Source organism: Protopterus annectens, chromosome 5.part0 (assembly GCF_019279795.1).
Source record: "Protopterus annectens isolate FY-2018-M chromosome 5.part0, PAN1.0, whole genome shotgun sequence".
Taxonomy (NCBI): domain Eukaryota; kingdom Metazoa; phylum Chordata; order Ceratodontiformes; family Protopteridae; genus Protopterus; species Protopterus annectens.
Genome location: NC_056735.1, coordinates 205,326,436 through 205,354,434, shown reverse-complemented (window position 1 = coordinate 205,354,434; position 27,999 = coordinate 205,326,436). Strand labels below are relative to the sequence as shown.

Here is a 27,999-nt window from a genome sequence, read left to right as displayed (position 1 = left end):
ACTAGTAGCAGGCAGTCAGGAGAGTCCCTTCTTGTCATCATTCAATGGGCATTGTATCCCAGCAGTGTGAAGCTATGGTGAGAACAGCACTAGTAGCAGGCAGTCAGGAGAATCCTTCTTGTCATCATTCAATGGGCATTGTATCCCAGCAGTGTGAAGCTATGGTGAGAACAGCACTAGTAGCAGGCAGTCAGGAGAGTCCCTTCTTGTCATCATTCAATGGGCATTGTATCCCAGCAGTGTGAAGCTATGGTGAGAACAGCACTAGTAGCAGGCAGTCAGGAGAGTCCCTTCTTGTCATCATTCAATGGGCATTGTATCCCAGCAGTGTGAAGCTATGGTGAGAACAGCACTAGTAGCAGGCAGTCAGGAGAGTCCCTTCTTGTCATCATTCAATGGGCATTGTATCCCAGCAGTGTGAAGCTATGGTGAGAACAGCACTAGTAGCAGGCAGTCAGGAGAGTCTCTTCTTGTCATCATACAATGGGCATTGTATCCCAGCAGTGTGAAGCTATGGTGAGAACAGCACTAGTAGCAGGCAGTCAGGAGAGTCCCTTCTTGTCATCATACAATGGGCATTGTATCCGAGCAGTGTGAAGCTATGGTGAGAACAGCACTAGTAGCAGGCAGTCAGGAGAGTCCCTTCTTGTCATCATACAATGGGCATTGTATCCGAGCAGTGTGAAGCTATGGTGAGAACAGCACTAGTAGCAGGCAGTCAGGAGAGTCCCTTCTTGTCATCATTCAATGGGCATTGTATCCCAGCAGTGTGAAGCTATGGTGAGAACAGCACTAGTAGCAGGCAGTCAGGAGAGTCCCTTCTTGTCATCATTCAATGGGCATTGTATCCCAGCAGTGTGAAGCTATGGTGAGAACAGCACTAGTAGCAGGCAGTCAGGAGAGTCCCTTCTTGTCATCATTCAATGGGCATTGTATCCCAGCAGTGTGAAGCTATGGTGAGAACAGCACTAGTAGCAGGCAGTCAGGAGAGTCCCTTCTTGTCATCATTCAATGGGCATTGTATCCCAGCAGTGTGAAGCTATGGTGAGAACAGCACTAGTAGCAGGCAGTCAGGAGAGTCCCTTCTTGTCATCATTCTTGATAAGCTAATTCTTTCTTTCTAAGCACTGCTTGATTAGCTGCTGTCTTGCCACACTTCAGAATGTCTCCCTAAGTACTTCATCCATAAATCTTCAAGGTCTACTTTAATAGTTTTCTCCTCAAGTGTTTGGCAGTACCATCTACAGAGAAAGGCACCTTGAGTTGACATTTTTCTTGTAAAAGCACCCTTGAAATTTCAACAATGCCCAGATGCACACAGGACAGCTAGTTTGTAGTGACAAGAACTGCCACCGGAGTTGTAAACCAGATACTCCTGGCATTACTTTTTATTGTTATCACAACCGTCTAATCAAAAAAGGCCTCTTGACATGGATATGAACTTCACCCTATATCCATTACCAGCTTTGTGGATGTTGGCATCCTGAGGCAATGTAGAAACTGCCTCATGTTGACTGACAACCAGCCTATTCTCAGACTGATAAGGTATGTGAGAAATGTATGTATACAATGTCAGTAGATTATACAATGTCACTAGAGCCAAAGCTCTTAGATAAAATCAATCCTAGTGTCAACTAGGTTGTCAGTAGTACACACACTGCACCCATCACACACAGTTCAAAGCAGACACACAGAGCCACATATGAGTAACTTAAATGTAATCTTCCTAAACTGCAAAGACCTCCTAGATGAATAACAAATACCCTCAACGACCTGAGTGCATGCGCGTGGTGGTGGATCCCCATGGTGGTGTGGTTCATGACCTGAGTGCATGCGTAATGTGGTGGATCCTGGCTCAGCAGCCCCAAATGTACTCTTTCAAAGCAACATTCACATCAACACATATATCCACATTTCACGAAGCCTCTACTTCTAAGCCCATAAGGCACGCAACAAGAAAATCCAACATTATGGTCATTTGAGACACACTGATGTCCCTCTCACCATGCTGAGTAAGAAGAAAGTCTCGGTCATTTGCTTATCATGGGCCAGGATCCACCACATTACGCATGCACTCAGGTCGTTGAACCACCATGGGCCAGGATCCACCACATTACGCATGCACTCAGGTCGTTGAACCACCATGGGCCAGGATCCACCACATTACGCATGCACTCAGGTCGTTGAACCACCATGGGCCAGGATCCACCACATTATGCATGCACTCAGGTTGTTGAACCACCATGGGCCAGGATCCACCACATTACGCATGCACTCAGGTCGTTGAACCACAAGAACCAATGTGACTCAGTCATAGTCCATGTCAGTGTAAATGACTTGAGACATATCTTCATAGACTATGTGAACAGAGACATCATGGAGCTCTCTGAATACTTGTCCCAGGCAGGTATAAGCCTGGTATTGAGCAGTATTTTACCATCTCCAGGGATGATGCCATAATACAAACAGAAGATTGACTTTAATAATCGGCTTAGTTTCTGGTGTCATTCTGAGGGGTGAAATATTTGTCATCTTGGAAGGAAATGGTCAACAGACTATGCTGCTTTGCCAGGGGTGGCCTGCACCTCTCCTCTCCAGGCTTTCAAATATTAGCTGAAACATTCTCCTTCATTTAGTGTCTTTTTCAGGCAATTCCAAACTGAAAGTACTTCTGACATAGCAAATCAAAACCAAGAAAATCAAAAGGTGTTACTGCTCATTGCTAGGTGTCTAAACAAGAAACTCCACTCCCTACAAGCTGTCCCCACTCTAGAAAATGCTGATATCTGTGTAGTCACTGAGACATGGTTTAAAGCCACTGAGAGCACACCAGTAGTGCAAGTCTATAATGCCTTCCATACATATGGACCAGCTACTACACAGACTGGGGCTAAAGGTAGAGGTGTCTTGATTTACATCACAAATAAATATACCTCAAGGCTGGTCAGACAGGATGAGGCACTTGAGCTTCTCCCATGTTCAAATCACCATAGGCAAAATCCCATACCACTTCCTAGCAAGCTATAGGTCTCCCTTTATGACCCAGAAAACCCATAACATGTATTTAAACTTATAGGAAACTCTCACCATTCAACAGAATACCATATTCAAGGGCAACTTTAATTACCCCAGTAATAACTGGGAATCATATGACACCAAAGTGCAGGCACAAAGATTCCTGGATTTTGAAAAAACAAGCTCCTTGGACCAGATTGTCAGTACACCGACCAGGGGCACAAACATACTGGATCTGGCCCTGTCCAATATGGGAGAGAGCTGCACACCCCCTAGTGTAATGACTTCTCTGGCAGATCAGACCACAAAAAACTCTCCTTTGAGATTAAAGTAAAACCCAGAGCCCCAGCTAACCCTAGAATGTTCAGGGACTACTCTGAGGCTAACGCCGTACTATTATGTGATAATCTAGCAAAATTTCAAGTCCCCATAATGTGAAACTGTTCACAGAAACCCTATACAAGCATGTTAATAGTTGCATAGAGGTAGCAGTACCCATCAGGAAGAAGTACGTAACTAACTCAAAAAGCAAGACACCCTGGTGGAATCACATCATCAGTAGGATGTATAACAGAAGGAAGAAATTATGCCAAAAATTAGGAGTGTAACATCCAGCAGAAAAAAGACACTCGTCAAACTAAACAAACAAGTCAGATGACAAATAAAGTCTGCCATAGCCAAATTTTAGGTAAATTTGGTCTCCAAGGCTCCCACCACATTGCATGGAAGTTTTGGAGAGAGTGCTTGATAAACAGATACACAGAACAGTAGAAAGTAAGATGGGAGACAAGCTGTTCAGGTTTAGATCAGGATGCAGCACAACTGACCTGATGTTTGCAGTAAGTCAGGTAGTTGAGAAGAAGCTAGAAATGAGGAAAGAGTCCAATTGGGCATTCCTGGACTTGGAGAAATCATGTGAAAAATCCCAAGAAAGCTGATTTGGTCAGTACTGCAGTGATTTGAAGTTCCCGAAACATTGGTAGAATTAGTGCAGGCTATGTACAAGGAAGATGGCACAGTGGTGTATTGGTGCTGTTGCCTCACAGCAAGAGGCTCTCCAGTTAGAATCCTGTCTGGGGTGCCTTCTGTGTGGAGTCTGCATGTCCTCCCTGCATTCATGTGGGTTTCCTCCAGGTGCTCTGGTTTCCTCCCACTATCAAAAGACATGCAGTAGGTGGACTGGACACTCTAAATTGGCCATAGGTGTGAGTTTGTGGTGCTCCCTCTGAAGAGGGTTGGGCCTCGTGCTGAAGGGTACTCGTTGCTCAATGTGCTGTATGCATGGGAGTAAATCCAGGATCCAGGATGTACAAGGACGGAGAAACACAAGTACAAACAGTGTTCGGTCTCACAGAGGTGTTCCCAGTGGGAGTGGATGTGCACCAGGTTTCAGCTCTGAGCCCACTGCTGTTCATACTGGTGATGGATTACATTAGCGGAGAGGTTGGAGGGTACAGATCAACCAAAAAATATATATGTACCAAGGCAGTAAAGGTCCTGAATGTAAAACACAAACTGGAACTAGTAAAAACAATCCAAAACCACCAGGACTTCAGACAAAAACGGATCCTTTATTAAAATGTAAGCGCTTTCATACCCACAACACGGCACTTCATCAGACATAAAACAAATGAACCACAAGCTCAGTATATACCATAATCAATTAAAATCAATCAGTATAAATCATTAGATAATTTAATGAATCAATTTACGTTCCTTTAATAAAGGTTTTAAAGGTACAAATGTATTTAATCCAGGGTTTCTATGTGCTTGTAGCTTCATTATCCACCTACTCTCAGATTTCTCTATAATATTGTTTAAATCTCCACGTCTTTTACTAAAATTAAAAGACTGTAATACTAAAAACTCAAACGAATGATCACTAAAACTATGGATATATTTAAATAAAGCACTATTCATGTCAGATTTCTTATATATCCAACATGCTCTAAAATTCTTGCTTTTAACATCCTAGTTGTTTTACCAACATAGAAGAAAGATACACCAAACATTTCGTAGTGCAATCTGCATATCTGAGTATCCACATATTAAAAATAGCTATGCCAATCTAGTAATGACTAATTGGGAAGATTAATTTGTTTTTGTTGAACATGAATTTTGTCCCTATTTAAAATTTTATAGGAGGTTTGTGGATGATATTTTCCTTTTATGGGATGGGACTATTGTGGAACTGGGAAATTTTATTTGCTACCTAGAGTCTACTACAGAGTTTTTAAGATTCAGCCTTAATGTCCATAAAACTGAAATAATTTTTTTAGATGTTCATCTATTTAAAGATGGTGAAACTCTACAGACTTCTATGTACAGGAAGCCTTGTAAAAGAAATACATTGCTTCACCATAGTAGTATGCATCCTTCCCATGTTTTTAAGAATATAACTAAAAATCAAGTTTGTAGGGCCTCTAGATTGAACACTGATGATGATAAATTCAGGGACACTCTTAGCACCATGAAGACTGAAATTTTAATATGTGGATACTCAGATAGTGAAGTGGACCTTGCATTAAGAGAAACATCTGTAGCTAGGACTGGGTCAGCTAGACCTTATTTTTCTAGTAGACATGCTTCATCTACATCCTCTAGTAAATATAAAAATGATTTTTTGAGACCTGTTATTACCTTTTCAAGTGTTGTGGGAATTGTATGTGATGTTATACGTAGGAATTGGCCTATATTGACATCTGATAATGTCATTTTTGATGTTGTAGGAGATTAACCTCATTTCTGTTTTAAAAATGGGATTTCTCTTAAAAGACAACTTTGTTATGGTAAAAGGACGAATGCTGTTTCTATGTCTGACAGGAAAGGAACATTTAAATGTAGGAATTGTTTAGGGTGTCAATATATATCAGATATAAAGATATTTGAACACCCATATAATGGGTTTACTTTCATTCCTAGATTTTATGCAGATTGCACTACAAAATGTTTGGTGTATCTTGCTTCCTGCACAAAGTGCGAAAGCTTCTATACTGGTAAAACAACTAGGCTGTTAAAAGAAAGAATTTTAGAGCATGTTGGATATATAAGAAATCATGACATGAATAATGCTTTATTTAAACATATCCATAGTTTTAGTGATCATTCTTTTGAGTTTTTAGTATTACAGTGTTTTAATTTTAGTAAAAGACATGGAGATTTAAACAATATTATAGAGACATCTGAGAGTAGGTGGATAATGAAGCTACAAGCACATAGAAACCCTGGATTAAATACATTTGTACCTTTAAAACCTTTATTAAAAGAATGTAAATTGATTCATTAAATTATCTAATGATTTGTACTGATTGATTTTAATTGATTATGGTATATATTGAGCTTGTGGTTCATTTTTTTTTATGTCTGATGAAGTGCCGTGTTGTGGGCATTAAAGCGCTTACATTTTAATAAAGGATCCATTTTTGTCTGAAGTCCTGGTGGTCTTAGATTGTTTTTGCTAGTTCCATGGTACAGATCAACAAAGTTGCTGTATGCAGGCAATATAGCATTACAAGCAAACTCTGAGCAAGAACTTCAGCAAAGAATAGAGGAATGGAGTGCAAACCTGAAGTCACATGGGATGAAACTAAGTACAGATAAGACAGTGGTAATGGCAGCAAATTGAGGAAATCAGAAGAAGCTGAGAACTGAGATAGAAGACAGGATAGTGGAACAGGTTAATAGCTTCAAGAATCTGAGAGGGGTGGTTGAGGAGAAGGGAAGTCTGAATGAAGAGGTCAAAGGTAGAATCAGAGGGGCTGCAGCCAAATGGCACAGTGTGTCAGGTGTAGTGTATGACAGCAGAATGCTAAAGAAGCGGAAAAGTAAGGTGTACAAAACAGTGGTGCTACCAGTACTACTGTATGGTATAGAAAGCTGGGACGTAAAGGCATCGCAGATGAGAGTGCCTGAGAAAGGTGGCAGGATGTACACTGTGGGACAGATGAAGAAATGAGGACATAAGAACCGAAGGCAAAGTAGCTGTAATTGCAGAAAAGATCAAAGAGAACAGATTACGGTGGTTTAGGCACATGTGCAGAAAAGCAGAAGACAATCTGGAAGATTTGGGACAGACAGTAAAAAGGTAAGAGCAAATGAGGGCATCCAGCAAATTAAGTGGATGGATTTGTGTGAGAGAAGATCTACGACAGTCAGGCGTGAGTGTTGAAGAAGGCAGGAATGTGACATTGAATTGAGAGGGATAGTGACAAATGCAGACTAATGACTGGTGCCAAAGTTATGGTTTTAAACTTAATGCAAAAAAATGCATTATCATCCCCTTAGGCAAAGGTGCTGCCTGTGCAAACTACCACATCAGTAGCAGTACCCTAAGCACACAGTTATTGGCGAGAGATCTGGGCACACAAGTTGACAGCAACCTTAACTTCAATCACCATGTCTCCACAGTGGTAAGAAGGGCATTTTATATTGCTCATCTTATAAGTAAGGGCATTACCTCCAGAAAAAAAAGAGGTTATAACCACCCTGCACTCTTCCCTCATCAGGCCAGTAATAAAGTGCAATGCTCCATCTGGTATGTTCCTTTCCAAACACCTGCAGCAATTAGAGAGACCATAAAGGTTCCTTATGAAGAAAATTCAGGGTCTTCAAGATCTGTCTTATGTGGGCAGACTGAAATATTTGTCGCTTTACTCTGTGTCATACAGACTTCTCAGAGGCAACCTGTGTCTTGCATATAGAGCAATATCCGACCCAGCTTTGATAGAAATGCTGCACATTCGCAAGTCAAGTGGCACATGGGTCACTTGCCCAAAGGACCTTAACCTGGTATGTGACATCAACAGAACTTGCTGGAGAGATAGATTTGTCTCACAGAGGTAGTCCAACCTTTGGAACAAGCTTCCTATTCATGTTAAAGAAAGCCCATTGTTGGCCCTATTTAAGCACAATTTGGACGACTGGATGGGTAACTGGAAATTCACCTCTGGAGTTCCACCTGTGTCTCTCTTGGACAAGGGCAGTAGGTGCTGATTTTAGTGTCTGCTTGAACCAGACACCCTTGAGAACACCATTTGAACTTGGCTGGGCTTGTAAGGGCCTTGGGGCTAGTAGTCTAGTAACCTCCTATGATTCTGTGAAAATGACACCCCAACCTCATGTAGAAGAATGTACCACAACCACGGAGTCAGTTATTGCTATTATATAATGACATTATTTAAGAAAAAAAATAATTTTCTTAAGTAATGTCCTTGTATAATAGCGGATTGCTGTTCTTCTGCCGGGTGTGGTATATTGCTTCTGCGTTTTGATGTACTGCGCATGCGTATGGGACTTGCATTCCCCACGTTTACCCAGTACATCAAGGCTTTGAAACGGAAGCAACGGAGAAAAGAAAGTCTCCATTGCTCCATTTTCTCTCTCTCTCTCTTTTTTTTTTATTGTAAAAGGAAAAAAAAAAGGTTTTGGGGCAGTTTATACCAACGGAAAAAAGTCTGGGCGACCGGAACTTTTTCCATTGATATATTGTGGAATTTACAATGGGCATGCTGGTTGGGCTGGCCAATCACCATGCATGTTTTAGAATATTAATAGGGAGACATTGTATAATAACAATTAAAGATCACTTCCTACCAGTATTGCAACTGATAAATAACCAGCTATTACAGAGGTTCTGCTCCCAGCTTGTGGAATACATCTAGTATAACACCCGTATATAAAAAGGTAATAAAAGTGATGTTAACAACTATAGATCTATTAGCCCCTCTTACATTCAAAGCAAATGCTTTGAAAGTTGCATTACTGAGATACTGAGGAACAATGACACAAATATTGCCGTTTATATTAGATCAATATGGTTTTGTAAAGGATAGATATATGATGACAAGTTTATTAACTTTCTGTGACAAATTACTTAAGCACTGGCACTAGGTGTCTAATGTAGAGTAATTCTCCTAAGACTTATCCAAGGCCTTTGACTCCCTTCCTCAACATGTAATTTGCCAAAGTCTTATCAGGTACATGCTTACTTTTCTATTTCTTTTTGACAAGGAAAATGGAGCTAACAGGGTTGTTAATGGCAGCAGCAGTTTCCACAGAGATGAGCACAACAAATTTGACTACACAGGGAAGAGTTCCCTGCTCCTTCTCCCATGACTGACAAGAGTGGCTCTCCCTTGCCCACTAAGGGGACCCCAGCAGCAGCAGAGGAAGTGGCCAACCCCTAGTTCATAACATCTGTAAGGGCTATACCAGAGGTCTCCAGGGTAAAAGATAAGTGGTCTGAGAAACTAACTTTGGCCACAGCAGAGTCACCTACCTGTGGCTGAAGCAAACTGCTAGCCTGCTGTGTTGGCAAAGGCTGTTTGCTTATATTTTTCTATTTGTGGCTGGAAGAAGGACCGACCATGCTATCAAGGCTGCAGTAACTCGCAGTATTCCCCAAACTGCAAGGTACAGCAACCACTGAGATATAATATATATATATATATATATATATATATATATATATATATATATATATATATATATATATATATATATATATATATATATATATATATATATATATGTGTGTATATATATATATATATATATATATATATATATATATATATACATACACACAGTGGATATGAAAAGTGTACACACCCCTGTTAAAATGCAAGGTTTTTGTGATATAAAAAATGAGACCACAATAGATCATGTCAAAACTTTTCCCACCTTTAATGTGACCTATAACCTGTACAATTCAATTGAAAAATAAACAAGTCTGATAGTGGAATAAAGATAAAAACTAAAAAATGTACAATAAGCTGGTTGCATAAGTGTGCACAACCTTAAAATAATACTTTGTTGAAGCACCTTTTGATTTAATTGCAGCATTCAGTCTTCTTGGGTACACAATTGCCATCAATTAAAGAGACTGATTACCCCCAAATAAAGTTCAGCTATCCTAGTAGGAATTTTCTGACATTTGCTCACTTGCCTGGCACAGCAAAAGCCATGGTTCACAGAGAGCTTACAAAGCATCAAAGGGATCTCATTGTTGAAAGGTATCAGTCAGGAGAAGGGTACAAAAAATGTCCACAGCATTGGATATACCATGGAACACAGTGAAGACAGTCATCAAAAAGTGGAGAAAATATAGGGCAACAGTGACATTGCAAAGAATTGGACGTCCCTTGAAAAGTGATGAAAATACAAGACAAAAACTGGTCAGGGAGGCTTCTGGTTGTGTGCTACATGTGACAACATTCTCCTGTATTCTCCGTATGTCTGGACTATGGGGTAGGGTTGCAAGACGGAAGCCTTTTCTTACACAGAAAAACATCCAGGCCCGTCTAAAATTTGCAAAACAATACATCGTCTCCTAAATGCGTGTGGGAAAATGTGGTCTGATGAGACCAAGGTTGAACTTTTTGGCCAAAATTCCAAAAGATACGTTTGGCGCAGAAAGAATACCTCACATCACCAAAAAAACACCATCCCCACAGTAATAAAGCATGGTAGTGGCAGTATCATGCTTTGGGATTGCTTTTGTTTAGCTGGAACTGGGGCTTTAGTCAAGGTGGAGGGAATTATAACAGTTCCAAATACCAGACACTTTTGGCCCAAAACCTTCAGGCGTTTGCTAGAAAGCTGAAGATGAAGAGGAATTTCACCTTTCATCATGACAGTGACCCTAAGCATACATCCAAATCAACAAAGAAATGGCTTCACCAGAAGAAAATTAAAGTTTTGGAATGGCCCAGCCAGAGTCCAGGCCTAAATCCAATAGAAAATCTGTGGGATGACCTGAAGAGGGCTTTGCACAAGAGATCCCTCGCAATCTGACATATTTGGAGCACTTTTGCAAGGAACAGTGGGAAAATATTGCCAAGTCGAGATGTGCCATGTTGATAGACTCCTACCCAAGAAGAGTGAATACTGTAATTAAATCAAAAGGTACTTCAACAAAGTATTAGTTTAAGGGTGTGCACACGTATGCAACCAGCTTATTGCACGTTTTTTTATTTTTTCCGCTAGCAGATTTGTTTTTCGAATTGTACAGGTTATAGGTCACATTAAAGGTGGAAAAGTTTTGGAATTATTTATTGTGGGCTCCTTTTTTTTATATCACAAAAACCTAGCATTTTAACAGGGTGTGTACACCTTTTATATCCACTGTATATACATATATAGTTAGCAGTTGTATGGGAATGCAGAGGAGAAGACTTGTTTAAAAGGGAAATAACAAGTGTTGTAATTCCCTGTTTAAATCTTCAGATTGAAGCTTTTTTGAACAACTGCACGACTCTCATTATCAGATGTGACAGGGAACCCTAAAAGTTTTTTTTTTTTGAACCACAAGGTTTAAACTGTTTGTGTAGTACTAATTGCATGTGCTGTTGTAGCATTCAAGATTATATTTTCATTGTGGTAGAAAGAGTCTGAAAAAGAAAGAAAAAATATCAACATCTTGCTCATTTGTATGAAATCTGCAACCCACAGCCACATGGCCGTAGGACAAGGAATCAGATGGGATGATCAATGAGCAAGGAAGGTGAGGGATGTAAATGGCCATTAGAGAGTATATAATCTAGAAATAATATATTATTGCAAAATCATTGTGATGATTGCAATAAAAATACAATAAAAATGAACTAGACCCACTAGACTCTTACTGTCATTCAGCTGTCCGTCTTACACTACTGTTGCCATATCTCCTGATAGTTGATTACTTTTGCTGTGTGGCTACTGTTTTAACACATGCCCTGTTGTCATTTTGCTTACTAATATACTCTTACCTTACTTCTTCCTTCTCCATTTGCTTAGCCCATCTTAATCTTTCCTATTTCTTTCTTCTTCCATTTTCAGAGCCTGGAACAAAGTAACTCTGTGCTATATTCTGACCTAAACTAAAACCCTACACTTGCAAGACTACTAACAGTATTCTTTTGAGCAAAACTTCTTTTTACTGACATATACTGTTGCATTTTTTTGTCAACAACTTTATACAATAGTCTTACAAAACGGGAGGCTTACCTGACTGATTTTATTTATGCAGCATGGACATTTTTTTTATCTTCTTTGTTGGGTGGGCTAGTAGTTCTGTTTTCCTACTCTATCCCCAATTTCCACCCACCCCAATACTCCACTAAACTCCATCTTTACATTTCCCCAGTCCCTACAAATGCATCATTAATCTAATATACACATCTAACCTAATCTTTACTGCTGTCCCTCCTACCTGCTACTGTCCACTGAAGTCCATCCCCCTCCCTTCCTCCCTCTCCACCTTAGCTCTCTCATAGCTTCTCACAGTCGTAACAAATCCTTCATTTGCCATGCTGTTACCTTCCTGCCTTACTTTACTCCTCCTTCTCACACACATTACATCTCTCCACTTGACAACAATTAAAAGCAAAAAATACAACAGTTAGAACCACTAATACTAACCACGATTTCACAAATGGCTATCGCTATATCTCCCCCACCTTATTTAACATAAACCCCTTTGACTATTAAAAACTGAAAATAGTGCAAACGCACCTTACAAACTACAAAATAAAACCCCAACCCATCAATTTAATGTACGCTATCATACACAGACTGAACCTCTCCAACATCCCTCATTGCAGAGATGTTCACGTCCAGCCTACAAACAACATATCCCCTACTAAGACCCTAAAACTTGTTACAGTAAACGTTTGAAGGATATGTAACAAAATTACAGAATGCCATGCTTAGATAACACATTATACCCTGAATGTCTTTGCTCCCACAGAAACTTGGCTTAAACCTAATATGAGAGACTCCAGATTAATAAAGTAGATAGGGTACTAAAGAAAGCAGGTAGAAGTAGCCTTGCTTTACCCTAACTCCTATAATGTTATTCCTTACACATCCCATCCCAAAAGTCAACAATGCCAAAATTCTTATTACCTTCTTAAAACTAAATAATACAGAAAACCTATGCATTGCTCTACTCTAAATGATACAAAAAACGTATACACTGCTGTACTTTACATCTCTTTTAGACACAATATTCCTGTTCTAGGTTATATTATGTCCTGGCTATCCAGTACAGTTAGCAATGAAATTATCATTTTAAGTGGTGGTAATATTAACTGACAGAAATAACCTCTGACTTCTCAACATCCAAAATAAACTTATTTGGGTTCACTCAGCTTATTAAAACACTGACCACATATAACAGAAATATCTAGGGCTCCATCCTTGACTGGATTCTTGTTAGCAACACAAATACACTTCCTGAAAACTTAAGCATACACCTCCCATCATAAATCCATAGAACTATTTTTCAATTATCCAAACAATATAACTAAAAAACAACCCACATTTTTTCAAACTTTAACCAACAATCATTCGTTGACTCACAAAAAGCCATGGATTGGTCCATCTTAAAAACTCTGCCTTTAGATGAAGTAGTAAATCACAGTACAAAAGTTCCAGACATCCTTAATAGTTTAGTTCTTCTTTGTACAATAAAATCAAATCCAGTCGTGCCCTGTGGCTTTCAGAGCTAAGTAAACACCTCATGACTGACAAGGGCAAGACATGGAAGGAATAGCAAAACAGCACGTTTACAACTTTTCAGAGAACTCCTAACAAGGTTACAAACAAGTGATTAAGGGTACAAAAAACTTATACAAACTCAGTATAAGCATATCCCTGAAAATTCTGGTCTTCAATAACTTCAGTACTTCATCCATAGGTTCATAGGTAGGTACTAGGCTATCTGCCCGAAGGCATTTATAAGCCTAGCCAGAATGTTTTGGCTTTCGCCGCCCTATCAGGTTGGTTCCCTGTGCCTCTGTCTAGCAAAGCCATTGAAGTGATCCCTGGGGTAAACTTTCTGTTTCCCATCCACTCGTCAATGTTTCTCTTGAAGAGGGTTAGCGAGGAGCTCTGCCTAATGTAGATTGGAATCTTGATCCAGAGCATGGGAAGTCTCTGGGACAGGAATCTATCCCTCCAGCGTGTCCTATTTATTGTTGTGGTGAGAATTAGATCCCTGGAGCGTGTGGCTCGAGGGGATATGGTTTTCTTTAGGTGGAGCATGTCCATCAATTCTGGGTTGGACATGGCCTTGTATGTGAGGCAGAGATCACCTCTGAGTAGGCGGTATGCAACCGAGTACAGCTGGAGTTTCTTCAGTCGAGCTGCATAGGTCATCTGCTTGAGGCCAGTGATCCTCTTGGTGAGGTACTTCTGTGGTCTTTCCAGTTGTTGCAGGTGTTTTGTAAGGTACATCCCAAATGGGGCATTGTACTCTATAATGGGTCTGATGAGTGATGCATAGAGGGGCCCAATGACCTCTTTTGATCTGGATGGCAAACCCTTTTGTAATTAGGTGGGCCACATTCAAGGATTTTCTAACCACTTTGGCAATGTGATTATCAAAGAAGAGGTTGCTATCTACCTGGGCCCCCAGATCCCTTATTACGTCTTCCGTATTTAGGGGGCTACCACCTATGTGGTAGTTTGTGGGTACTTTGTTTTTTCCAAAGGGGATGATTATGCACTTTTTGGCATTTAGCTTGAGGCCATGGTTGTGACACCAGGTATCTGTCTCAGTGAGACCCTTTTGGAGGATGTCTGTGTCAGCCAGAGAGTCAATTATAGCCCCTAGTTTGCAGTCGTCTGCGAACTTGGTCAGCCATAGTCCTCCTGTGCTTGCTTGTACCTCTGAGAAGTATATGCCAAACAGGAGGGGTCCTAGGACTGAGCCCTGGGGAATGCCACTTGTAACTGGTTTAGAGTCAGACGTAGCTCCTACAACTCTTACCATGTGGGTTCTGTCCGTGAGCCAGTTGGCAACCCATCTTGTGACGTAGGGTTTATGTTCAGGCTGGTGAGCTTGTCTGTAATACCTGAGTGGGGAATGGTGTTAAGGCCTTTGCAAGGTATAGGTAGGCTGTGTGGACCACCTTTCCCTCATCTATACCCTTGGTAACTGTATCAAAGAAGTCCACCAGGTTTAGGAGGCATGATCTGCCCTTAACAAAGCTGAACTGGGTAGGGTCCAGTGTTTGGATGTTTCCAGTGTCTCTGTTAATGAGATCCATGATGATGCGCTCCATAACTTTGCAGACCAAGCTAGTCAAGCTTATAGGGCGATAGTTCCCTTGGTCCGGTGTGGCTCCACCTTTGTGGAGTGGAATAACCGTTGCTGTGCATCACTCTGTGGGCACATAGCCTGTGGAGTGGCTGAGTTTAAACAGTGTGTTTAGGTGAGGGGTTAGTTCATCTTTGAGCTCATGTAGGAAGCAGACTGGGACACCGTCCGGTCCCATTGATGCTGTGTTTTTGGCTTTGGAGAGGGCTGTTTTAACCTGAGTGTCTGTGATTTCAGGGCATTACATTCTTCTGGTATGGTAATGGACCCTTTTGAGGGTGAGAGGGGGGTGAAGTCTGTCTGCCAGGATGTTGGCTATATCAGTCAGTTCAGTGTATTTTGTGCCATTCTGCACCAACTCCGAGCAGATCTGAGAATTGCCACTTAGATTCTTGACATAGCTAAAAAATGCCTTGTGGTTATCTTTAGAGTCCATGGCAATTTTTCTTTTGAAGCTAGCCTTGGATGATTTTATGAGGGAACATAGTTTCTTGCTGATACTGATCAGGGATGTCTTCCCTTCTTGGGATTTTACTCTTTTCTGTACTAGTTTCCTACTTGTATTGTATAGCTTGTTTATGGCAGGGGTCCACCAGATTGGTTTCCTTTTCTTGGAGGAGTGAGTCTTGGTTTTGTTTGGGATAGCACAATCCATGCATTCATGTAGGTGCCCATAGAGTGCATTAGTAAAGGATTTTGCAGCTTGGACAGAGTTATCCTTTAGCATGGGAGCTTTGAAACTTCCTACCTTGGTCTTAAGTAATGTGAAGTTTGCTTTTGAAAAGTTTTTCACAGTGGTTTCTTTGACCGGGGGTGGTGGCGGAATGTGGATATCTAGTGTGATTAGTTTATGGTCAGATCTGACCAGCGAGGGGTTGACCTTCAGTGTGGAACACCGGTCGCCCATGTTGGTGATGACCAGGTCCATTATGTTGTCACTTCTGGTGGGGGTGTTGACCAGTTGATCCAGGGCATTTGAGTTTATAACTTCTAGGAAATGTTGGGCAAGGGAGTTTGTACTTGAGTAGTTCTCCCAGTTAATGTTTGAGTAATTGAAATCACCCAATATCAGGGTGTTTGGTAGGACCTTTATGTTTCCCAGTGTTTCCAGGAATGCGGAGTGGGGGTCCTGGGACATGGTGGGTGATCTGTAGCAAGCTATAATTTGAATAGCAGTTTTGCCCATTGTTAGTTGCACATGGATGATCTCTGAAGCACCGTGCTATGCCACTAACCTGGAGGTGTGGGTATCCTTGATGAATATGGATACTCCCCCGCCTTTTGTATTTCGGTCCGGGTTTTGTGGCCGAAATGTATGGTATGAGTTGTAGCCTGATAGTGCTGGGTGCTCTCTGGAGCCTTAAACCAGTTTTCTGTCCTGAAAGCTCCCCCATTCAAAGCACAAGCAACTGCAATACTTATTTTATTGAAAGTATTGCCAACTTAACCACAAGCTAGTTACATTCACATCATCTTCCTTCTCTCAAAATATTTCCGCCTCTAGTCCTAACATACTTCCCTGACATAGCACACCTAGATATTCTCAAACTTTCTTTATCTCACCAGAATTCATTCATGAGATGATCTCTGATTTCTTCTTATTTACCCTGCAACCTGTCCTTACCACCTTTATAAAACAAAAAAACTTGTACTTTAGTTCAAATCCTGTTCTACCTCTGCCGAGAGCCTCCCACCAGAATACCTAAAACTAGCTACAGAAGCCATAGTCTACCAAGGTAGGATCCTTATCAACAGATCTGTCACTGACTTTTATGTCCTTATCTTATGGGGAAAAATCCTACATTATTCTGCTGCATAAAAGAGGTATTTGCACTGAAGTATACAACTACAATTTTCACTGCATTGCTATCTTGTCCCTTCTCTCAAAACTCTTAGAAAAATGTATCCATAAACAACCTCTTAAACATCTCTTTCAAAATCAACTGTTCACCTCAACTCAGCATGGCTTTTGGCCCACCCACAGTACTGCATCTTGCCCTATTTACAGAGACTATAAATAAAGCTAGAAATTCTGGAAAACTTGTCTCTTGTCTGTTCTTCAAGCTGTTTAAGGCATTTAATGTTGTGTCTTTCGGCTTATTTTTACATGCCGAGTTGCCAGCCCTGACGCACAACCTTCAAACGAAGGTACACCCATTCACGCATGTCTCCACACAGAAGACGCTCTAGCTGAGAATCGAACAGGACAACGTCTTACTGTGAGGCGACAATGCTACCGCAGCACCACCACAATTTTGAGATCCTTCATCAACTTTCTCTCCTTTGACTGTCCCTTTCCATTCTCATCGGTTACTTCTCAAACAGACAGTGTTCAGTAAAATGGCAAGGCTTTCTATCTCCATCCCTTCCCAGTATCAGTAGTGGTCCTCAAGGCTCCATACTTGATCCCCTAATCTTTAATGTCTTCATCAGTACTCTTTACACATCCTCCTGACAAGGCTCCCTCATTCAGTATGCAGATCACTCTACAATTATTTGCTTTTCAAGTGATCTACCTCACCTACAACAAGTAACACTGAAAGTGTTCACTTTTAGTGATGTCAAATTGCTACTTGGCCCCAGTAAAACCAAGCTTCTTGTCTTTACTCCTAAAACGTATTGCAGTGACAAATCCATGTTCAAGATTTATTCTCTAAACAATACATAAATTGAAGTAGCCTCCCACACCAAACTATTGGGTGTGGCAAAAGAGGAGAATGTAATGTTTCATCTTCACATGTAGAATAATAATAAAAAAAACAGAAACTTGTAATGGTTTACAAACATAAGTTTTGAATACATCCACTAAGACTACCCTTGACATCACTTACATACTACCTTCAGTCATGTACGGAGCTCCATTCCCTGCCAACATACAAACTTCACTAAAAAATAAACTTGAAACCTGATGCAACAAAACTGCCAAATTTGCAACTAGTACAACATATAGTACACCCATCACTGCACAGCTCTGCCGTCTCTTAGGAGGCTCCAACTTCCCCACCACATCTCTTACCTAAAACTAACAACTACCCACAACATCATTCATAAACCCTCAGTTTGCCCTACCCTTATCTGTTTACTGTACTAATACTACCTTCAGTCTGCCCTACCCTTATCTGCATACTATACTAATACTACCCCCAAAAGACCTCCCTGATCACAGAACACGCAACTCGTCTTAATACATAAACCTAATAAATTTGTGCAAAGCCTTTACACCTGTTCTGCAGTCACTTCCTACCACTAACCCTCAGAATATGTCTATAATTCTTGCTTTCAGTCATTCTATAAAAGAATTTGTATCCACATCCTGTATCTGGTCCTGTGCTAATCCAGGCTGACCTCTTTAGCTCTTGTCTGTCTACCCACTATACTTGCCATCCAACCTCTCTAGCACCTTATCTACCTTCCCTCTTCTTTTCAGTACTTTTTTCACCTGCTCTTTGCCTCTTTATCACCCCCTAACTCTTTACCTATTTTCTCCTTCCCACCCACCCTCTGTTTCTTTACTACTAATACAAATGCTGTCTGAGCTACTCCTGTCTACTTCAATAACCTCACCCTGCTGTTTGCCACCATCATGTTTCTGACTTTGACTGATTCCTTTGCCCATGGTTTCATCCCATATTGTACTACATAATCAACTACACATCTGGACCAACTTATTTATATTTTATGCTGCAGTACTTTCCTTCTCAAATCTATTTAACTTATTTGATATTGTCTTATAACGTAAACTATGTCACTGTGATTACACACTCTGTGTGTACTTGAAGCTTTCACTTTGATTATACACTCTGTATGTAATGTTATGTGCCTGGAGATTTTATATCAGGGCCTCTGCTGCAAATGGATATTTTTGACCCAGTTGGACTTTTCCTGGTAAACAAATGGTAATAAATAAATAAACAAATAAATGTGATCAAAATTAACACACAATGTGGTGTGTTTAAATCTGATACTGTACTGTGTGAAGTAGGGTGTAATGTAATGCCCACAAAAAATCTGAAATATTGAACCTGAAAGACTGCATATTGAATACCTCAGTGTGTCATTTATTTTCCTTAGTCAATTCATTATCTAAAACATTTGAGTAAAAATGTTTACTTGTATACATAAGAGGGGAGCCATTTAGTCTATCAGTATCTGTTTCTTTCAGTGCCATTAGACTGAAGGAAAAATGCCGGAACAACATTCAGCAGCAGAGTTTTCACTTTTCTCTGCTTTTGTGCAACCTGTGAGTAGGAGTTTCATAAATATATATATATATATATATATATATATATATATATATATATATATATATAGTTCCCTATCAGAAGCCTGAAACACTATAAGCCTGAAAATCAAAATCCTGAAAACTAAAGCCTGAAAATTCAAAATCCCGAAAACCCAAAATCCTGAAACTCAAAATCCTGAAAACACAAAATGGACATACTGACATCATTGTGGCTTTGCTATTGTTAGCCCTGTGGTGTTAGGTCATGCGTTGGGTTCAGGTAAGTGCGCAGTTGGTTTTATGTTAGGGTAAGGGGCGGTTTAAGTGAGTTAGGGTTAGGGCGCAGGTTAGGCATGTATGCAATAGTGACAAATATTGGGGTTAGGGGCGGTTTAAGTGAGTTAGGGTTAGGGCGCGGGTCAGGTGAGTGTGCGATAGTGACGGACCTTAGGGATAGGGTCAGTGTCAGTTGGTAGATATAGTGTCTTTATAGTGAAATATTAGCATTATTTGTGTTTTCAGGATTTTGAGTTTCGGGATTTTGAATTTTCAGGCTTTAGTTTTCAGGATTTTGATTTTTAGGCTTATAGTGTTTCAGGCTTCTGATAGGGAACCATATATATATATATATATATATATATATATATATATATATATATATATATATATATACACGCACAAAGTAGATAAAAAGTGTACACACCCCTGTTAAAATGCCAGGTTTTTGTGATATAAAAAATGGGACCACAATAAATCATTTCAAAACCTTTCCCACCTTTAATGTGACCTATAACCTGCACAATTCAATTGAAAAACAAATCTGTTAGGGTAAAAAATAAAAAGCATACAGTCAGCTGGTTGCATGTGTGCACACCCTTAAACTAATACTTTGTTGCAGCACCTTTTGATTTAGTTACAGCATTCAGTGTTTTTGGGTACACACCTGCCATCAGTTAAAGAGACTCTGATTAACCCCAAATAAGGTTCAGCTGTTCTAGTAGGATTTTCCTGACATTTATTCAGTTGCCTGCTATAGCAAAAGCCATGGTTTGCAGAGAGCTTACAAAGCATCAAAGGGATCTCATTGTTGGGAAAGGTACAAAAAAAAATTCACCAGCATTGGATATACCATAGAACACAGTGAAGACAGTCATCAAAAAGTGGAGAAAATATGGGACAACAGTGACGTTGCAAAGAACTGGACTTCCCTCCAAAATTGATGAAAAGACAAAATGAAAACTGGTCCAGGAGGCTCCCAAGGGACCTATAGCAACACTGAAGGAGCTGCAGGAATTTCTGGCAAGTACTAGTTGTGTACTACATGTGACAAAAATCTCCCAGATTCTCCATATGTCTGGATTATGGGGTAGGGTTGCAAGACAAAAGCCTTTTCTTATACAGAAAAACACCCAGTCCCGGCTAAAATTTGCAAAACAATACATCAAGACTCCCAAATGCATGTGAAAAAATGTTATGGTCTGATGAGACCAAGGATGAACTTTTTGGCCACAATTCCAAAAGGTATATTTGGTGCAAAAACAACACTTTGCATCACCAAAAGAACACCTGCCACACGGTGAAGCATGGTGGTGACAGTATTATGCTTTGGAGTTGTTTTTCTTCAGCTGGAACTGGGGCTTTAGTCAAGGTGGAGAGAATTATGAACAGTTCCAAATACCAGACACTTTTGGCCCATAATCCTCAGGCATCTGCTAGAAAGCTGAAGATAAAGAGGAATTTCACCTTTCAACACAACAATGACTCCAAGCATACATCTAAATCAACAAAAGAATGGCTTCACCAAAAGAAAATTGAAGTATTGGAATAGTCCAGCCAGAGCCCAGACCTAAATCTAATAGAAAATCTGTGGGGTGACCTGAAGAGGACTGTGCAGTCATTCATTTATATATACACACAGATCCAGCCATGAAAAACAAGCACCACCCACAGTCACTCACACTCATGAAAACACTCAACCATTCACCCCAACACACAGATACACACTCAGTTTCCTATCCAATACCCCAGTGCAACTACCAAGGTTAACACACACATGCACACAGATGCACACACATGCGCACACACACGCGCACACACACGCACACATGCACACACACACACACACACACACACACACACTAACACCTTGTCTTCAATGAACTTACCTGCAGGGTGACTCCTTCCATAGGAATAAATGGATGACTTCCATTTTTTGACAGTGCTAACTTTTTCCTCCTACAGTGGTAATTTATGCAGTTGAACAATTCTCTGAGTCACTCACTAGAGGAAATAGGTACCTGCAGGCATTTTTGGGGGAGTGCACACGGCTAATTATAGTTATCCCCCACAGATTACTGCATTAGTGTGCAGCTGTGCAAGTGGGTCTAGAGTAGGGTGATTGAAGAATCGCAAAGACTTACTGTGAGTGGAAAAACAGCAATATGAAGGATTTCAACTCACAGTAAGGCCTTCCGAATCCCAGGGATAACTTATTTTGTGGAAAAAAAAACTTCGTGAATCATCCCATGACTGAATGTGAATGAGTCTGCTGTTTGTTATTATGCGGTTAATAAGTATTGTATGCCTATATGTAATTTGATACTGTATACATTTAATTTGTATGTCTGTCTTTTTTCAATACTTCTTATTTCATAATTTGACTAGGTTAATTTTTCATGTATAATTATTTGGAACTTTACTCCCCGGGCCTCCACTAAAAAAGTGCTACTAAGCTCAGTCAGACAAACCCAGTCAGCAAATGTAAAATAAATGTAAAACAAATAAATAACTGTGTAGAAATCTTTGTCCTTATATGTATTAAAATATTGAAGTACAGAATCAAAGATACATAATGTGAACTGCTAACTACTTTGTTTTTCCATTGTACCACAGATTCTCTTTTTTCTGCTGTTGATAATTTTACAGAAGCTGCTACTGAATTCCACCAAAGATTGTCTAAGCTGGATACAAACAAGTAAGTCATCTCAAATATTTTCTGGGGAGATTAATTATGTTTGTGGCAAAGTAAAGAAAAATAACTCTAGATCCTTGGTCCAGGATTCATAGACAAGTTACAAAGTACACAACACACATTTGTGTTGGAATCAGTCATGAGCAGGCTGACACAACATGTTAGAGATTCATAGTCCCACGTTGTGATACACTGCATTGAGGACAAGTCTACAACAGAAGGTATATAAAAATGACCACATTATAATGTGCAAATTAAAGAGGATAAGGAAATGCCCTTATGATATGCAAATGTTTGTAAGGGGACCATAAACATGATTCATAGCATATGTGGGGAAAGTGTACACCTAATTATAAAAGGGTAAAGCATGATGAAATTATCAGAGTTGCACTTAGCACAGCAGCATAACGTAGCCGTTATTGCTGCTGTGTAAATGTTGCACTGAGAGGGTAACATATATTATACAACGACCCCCCATTAATATTCAAAAATGTGCACGCAGATTGGTCAGCATGCACGTTGTAAATCAGAGTTATAGTAATGGAAAAAGGCCCGGTCACCCGGACTTTTTCCATTACTATAACTCTTTTTTTACAGCAATGGAGAATGCAAGATCTCCATTGCTTCACACTGTCTCGCTATGATCTTGCTTTCTCCGTTGCTTTTTTCAAAACTGGCTCGCTATGTTAAACGAGTTTAACATAGCGAGGCAGCTTTAAAAAAAGCAACAGAGATCTTCCGTTGCTTTTTTTAAAGCTGTCTCGCTATGTTAAACCCATTTAACATAGCGAAACAGTTTGTAAAAAGCAACAGTGATCTTGCTTTCTCCATTGCTTTTGCCCACAGCTCTGATGTACTGCCTAGGCACATGCATGCGCAGTACATCAGAACTGCCGCAGAATACCAGGCAGCTGCGGAAGGGCAGCAAGGAGGCATTATACAATGCCATTATTTAAGAAAAGTATTTTTTTTTTCTTAAATAATGTCATTGTATAACAATAACCACTTCTGGTGTGGGTAATGCTGGATTTACCAACGGTTGGCTTTGTTTGGCCACTCGGGCTTCGCCCTCGTGACCAAACCACACCAACCGTGGGTAAATCCAGCATTACCCACACCCAGGCGTGGGTTATTGCTATAATATACCATGATTTCATTGAACAGCAGGTAATAGATCATTTGAGTGTAAATCAGGACATTGTATGGGCCTCAGTTGACATGTCACCCACAAACAGAATCTGCAGGAATTCCTGGCCTTCTCAAAGCTTTGGTAGATGAGGTACAGTACATATAGGTCCATTGGGATCTTTTGGAGACCAGCAGGGGATATGTTGGGTATCTCACAGACCCCCATCTCTAAAATATATAACAGGTTCCACAGCATAATGCTTTCATATGTGGAGGAGTGTGTACCATTTCCTAGCACATGACAGGAGACCACTAATACCATGCATGCCTTCTATGCAATCACCTAAATCTCTGACGTACTTTGTGCCATATATTGCAAAGTAGAACAGGAAGGATTATCTTTTATTGAAGTGCTGGATAATGTGTGATGCTCTTTGGGTCATAGTTTATTGGTTCATGCAGCATCCAAGCATTTTGGATGATGCACTTACATGCCATTCATCTCTGCCACATCACTGCTTCCATATAGTAACACCCCTCATTTCATTGAAAAATGCAGGTACTGTGTGAAAAATTATACGTACATCTTCTGTTGGTTTCTTATTGTTACTTGCATTAGTACACATGCATACCACAGTATATTAACTATTTACTGTGACCAACTACTTTTTATTACTGTATTGTACTAAGTACAATAAATACACTGAGACAAATTGCTTCAGTTAATATGTTTACTTTTACTATTCTACTTTTGATTCTACAAGCATGTAACACGAATACTGATAGCTCTCTATGGCAAATTCCCAAAGCTTGTTTATATACACTCATATTTATACAAAAGTCTGATGTTTTTTTTCTAAGTCTGATGTATAACAGTCTTTCTTTTTCTTCTAATTATGATTGTCCTTGGTTTTCTGCGGTTTGGTGATCTTTAGAAACTCAGTATTTTTGCCTTATGTGAAGACTTGATGTGCCTGCGTTTACCTCACTGATGTTCCAATCCTTGATTTTACATCTTGCTGACGTCTTCTGACCACCATCTGTGCGGCTATTTTTACAAACTGTGTTTCTCAATAACATACTCCTTTACATGGATGCCAGTATCTAATTAAGCTATATATATATATATATATATATATATATATATATATATATATATATATATATATATATATAAGTTTGCCAGCACACTTATATATATATTAAGTTTGCCAGCACACTTACTTTTCAGCATTTTATACTATTTCTAAATTAACCCTTTATATTTCATATTATCTTTGTAGCTTCTTATTCAAGATAATAATCATGCCAGCAACAGTTTTGAAAAGACAGTGAATATACTAAATGAAACAGATTAAAAGTACTCTTACAGTTTCCCCTATTGTATTTTGAGGAACGGACTAAACTTCAGTTAAAGAAAAGACTGCATTTGTTTCTACAGCATCGCTATTTACAGCATTTATCACTTTATTCATGTTTACAATCATGACTTGCTGAGTTATTGCAACTCTTTGCAACCTGCAGCATATACAGTTCCAAGCTGTCATTATTATTATGACCCCTAAAACTACCAACACCAGATGTATTAACCAATTTAACAATTTGGTTCCAGATGATGACCACCCTGTAGATATGTCCCACCAATTATGGGCAGTGTCAGCTTCCATTTTTTCAGCCAATTTTACCAATTTGTCTTTTACTATTATACTATTTACTTCATGCCATAATATGCTGTGGTTACGATGATCCAAGTAAGCTTTAAGATTGTCTGTGTCTTGTATTATTTTTCTTAACTTGTCTAAGGACAAGGTAATGTTAGGAAACTGAATCATCTGATATTTCCACTGAAATTTTGCCATTTTTTTAGTACTGGTGGAAAACACATGGGTTCATTTTCCCAGGTTAAATGCATGATATTACTGATATATCTCACAAAGGGTGTTTGCTTGTATTTTAACACTGGTTTATTTGAAACACCATGTACAAATTGTGGTGCCACTTCGGCAAACATTTTGAAGTTTGAAGGCAATATTGTCCATTTGCACATATTTACAGAATGTTGTAAAAAACATGGTTCATTGATGGGAGAGTGCTGCCCACATATGTGACCAGTCATAGTTTCTGTACAGTGTTTTAGCATATGCGTTTTGTTATCCATATCTATGTAATTTCCTTCAAGTTGAGGTAACCAAAGTTCAGTATCATTATATGTAGATCAGAATATAATGGGTAATACCATAAATTGACACATCACTGTTTGTTTTATCACATTATAATACATAACTTTTCTGGTGCAATAATTTTGCTCGCACTAAGCCTGTTCTGTGAACAGTGTTATCCAGCTAGTGGACGGAATCCACCTACTGAATAGTTGTCGCCACATGTACTCATTTTTTAACATTAGCTTTGTCTGTAACTCATTTTGTTGCATTTTAATATACAGTGACTGCAAAGTACATTTTGTCCAGTCTACAAATATAGATACATGAGTATCAAATTGCAATCTATTAATGATACATTATAATGATTTAAAAAACCCTCTTGATACCGTACATTTTGTTTATGTACATACCAAATGGTGGGATTCCATTGAGCTTGTCCTAGTAAATTTAGTTTATTTTGTAAAATGTCAGTATCCACAGCATTTAGGGTTCCTAGTCCATTTGTTTAAAACTTAGAAACGTGATGTTGAAGTGTAATATTGTTTTTTGGTATTGCTGTCCTGTCATGGTACAAGTGGATGGTATTTTTACCACTTGATCCATATGAAGTACTGGTTTGTTACCCAGAATGGTAAGTATTCCGACCCATGGTCCTTTTCCTTGTATTTTTGTGTTTACACAAATAAACAGAGTATTGGTAGTAGTCATACCCATTTCTTCCCCTGTTGAATTGACTTTTATTTTTGTGTTATAATCTACACACTGTGATATTTTATGTCTGATATCTTGCCTTGTCCACTTTGTTACATCTTCAGGAGGGAATGTGCAGCATCTAATAATAACTGAACTGTTTACTGAAATGTTAATATTATTCTTTAACTCTTCTACTTTTATGCATGGCTGACCTTGTTTAGGTAACCGTGCCGATATATTTGCGTTTAATGTTATTCTCCCAAAAGTACAGTTTGTTAGCATTTTACAACTGAAATTGTCCTGTGTTCTATTTCATGTAGCATTTTCCCAAATAAGCCTTATTCAAAAGTACAGTTTGTTAGCATTTTACAACTGAAATTGTCCTGTGTTCTATTTCATGTAGCATTTTCCCAAATAAGCCTTATTCGAAAGTACAGTTTGTTAGCATTTTACAACTGAAATTGTCCTGTGTTCTATTTCATGTAGCATTTTCCCAAATAAGCCTTATTCAAAAGTACAGTTTGTTAGCATTTTACAACTGAAATTGTCCTGTGTTCTATTTCATGTAGCATTTTCCCAAATAAGCCTTATTCGAAAGTACAGTTTGTTAGCATTTAACAACTGAAATTGTCCTGTGTTCTATTTCATGTAGCATTTTCCCAAATAAGCCTTATTCGAAAGTACAGTTTGTTAGCATTTTACAACTGAAATTGTCCTGTGTTCTATTTCATGTAGCATTTTCCCAAATAAGCCTTATTCGTGGAACGTTGTAATAAACAATCTTGATTCCCTTTGCTTGGCATTCTGCCAAAAGGAGTACACTGAGTGCAATACTTACAATAACAATTAAGTTTGTCATTTTTATTAAAACTGCTTTGTCCTAACAACCTGTTTGGGAGTACTTTCAACAAACTTTGCACAACACTTGGCATTCAGTCTTGTACGTTGTTTCTACAAAACAGAAACAAACTTTATTGAGCATCTGCTCACCCTTCTTTTAAAGGTGATGCATTTTTCTGCTGCTCACCAAAAACAATGACTCTCATTTGATCCCTGTGAACTAGCAATGTTTTGTTTTTCTTATGCTGTTTGACCTTATAGACTAAAGGTCCTATTTGCTCCATTACTTCAAAATGTCCTCACCAATTACTGTCCCATGGACCATCCATCTGGAACGTTTTGACTAATACCTTTGTCCCAGAGGGAAGGTGGTGTTCCTGTGGCAAAATTGGAACCTTTTTCCATAACTGGAATGCTTACTCCCTTGACAAGTAATTACATCATTTTGTGATATATTTTAACTATTTTTGATGTTGTGATACATCTAATAAAGGTCTATTATGCCCAACCTCTGGATCAAAAGGTAGTTGTGTGGGCATTTTCCTTCCTGTCATGATTTCAAATGGTGAAATCCCTGTCTTGCTGTTTGGGGTAGCTCTTACCCCTAACAAAATTCCTGGCAAATGTTGCACCCAGTCCTGTCCCTTTTCTAAACATGCCTTTTTTAATCTTTCCTTAATGGTTCTGTTCATTCTCTCAACTATTCCGTTGGACTGTGGATGGTAGAGTACATGAACTCTTTGTTGTATCCCTAACAAATTACACATTTGTTTGATTAGCTGACTGACAAATTGTGGTCCATTATCAGATTTGATAACTCGTGGCCATCCCCAATGGCAAAAATGTTTTTCCGTAAAACTTCTGCTGTTGCCTTAGCGGTTGTCTT

At 39.3% G+C, this 27,999-nt stretch overlaps 1 protein-coding gene across 1 annotated transcript in view; it reads left to right on the top strand.

Moving 5' to 3' along the window:
* Positions 1 to 27,999, top strand: part of LOC122802144 (glutamate carboxypeptidase 2-like) — a 1,578,923-nt gene that overhangs the window by 1,499,008 nt on the left and 51,916 nt on the right. The window contains exon 18 of the mRNA XM_044071823.1: positions 22,212 to 22,293. Within this exon, the coding sequence (XP_043927758.1) occupies positions 22,212 to 22,293 (82 nt within the window). The remainder of the gene's footprint in view (positions 1 to 22,211; positions 22,294 to 27,999) is intronic.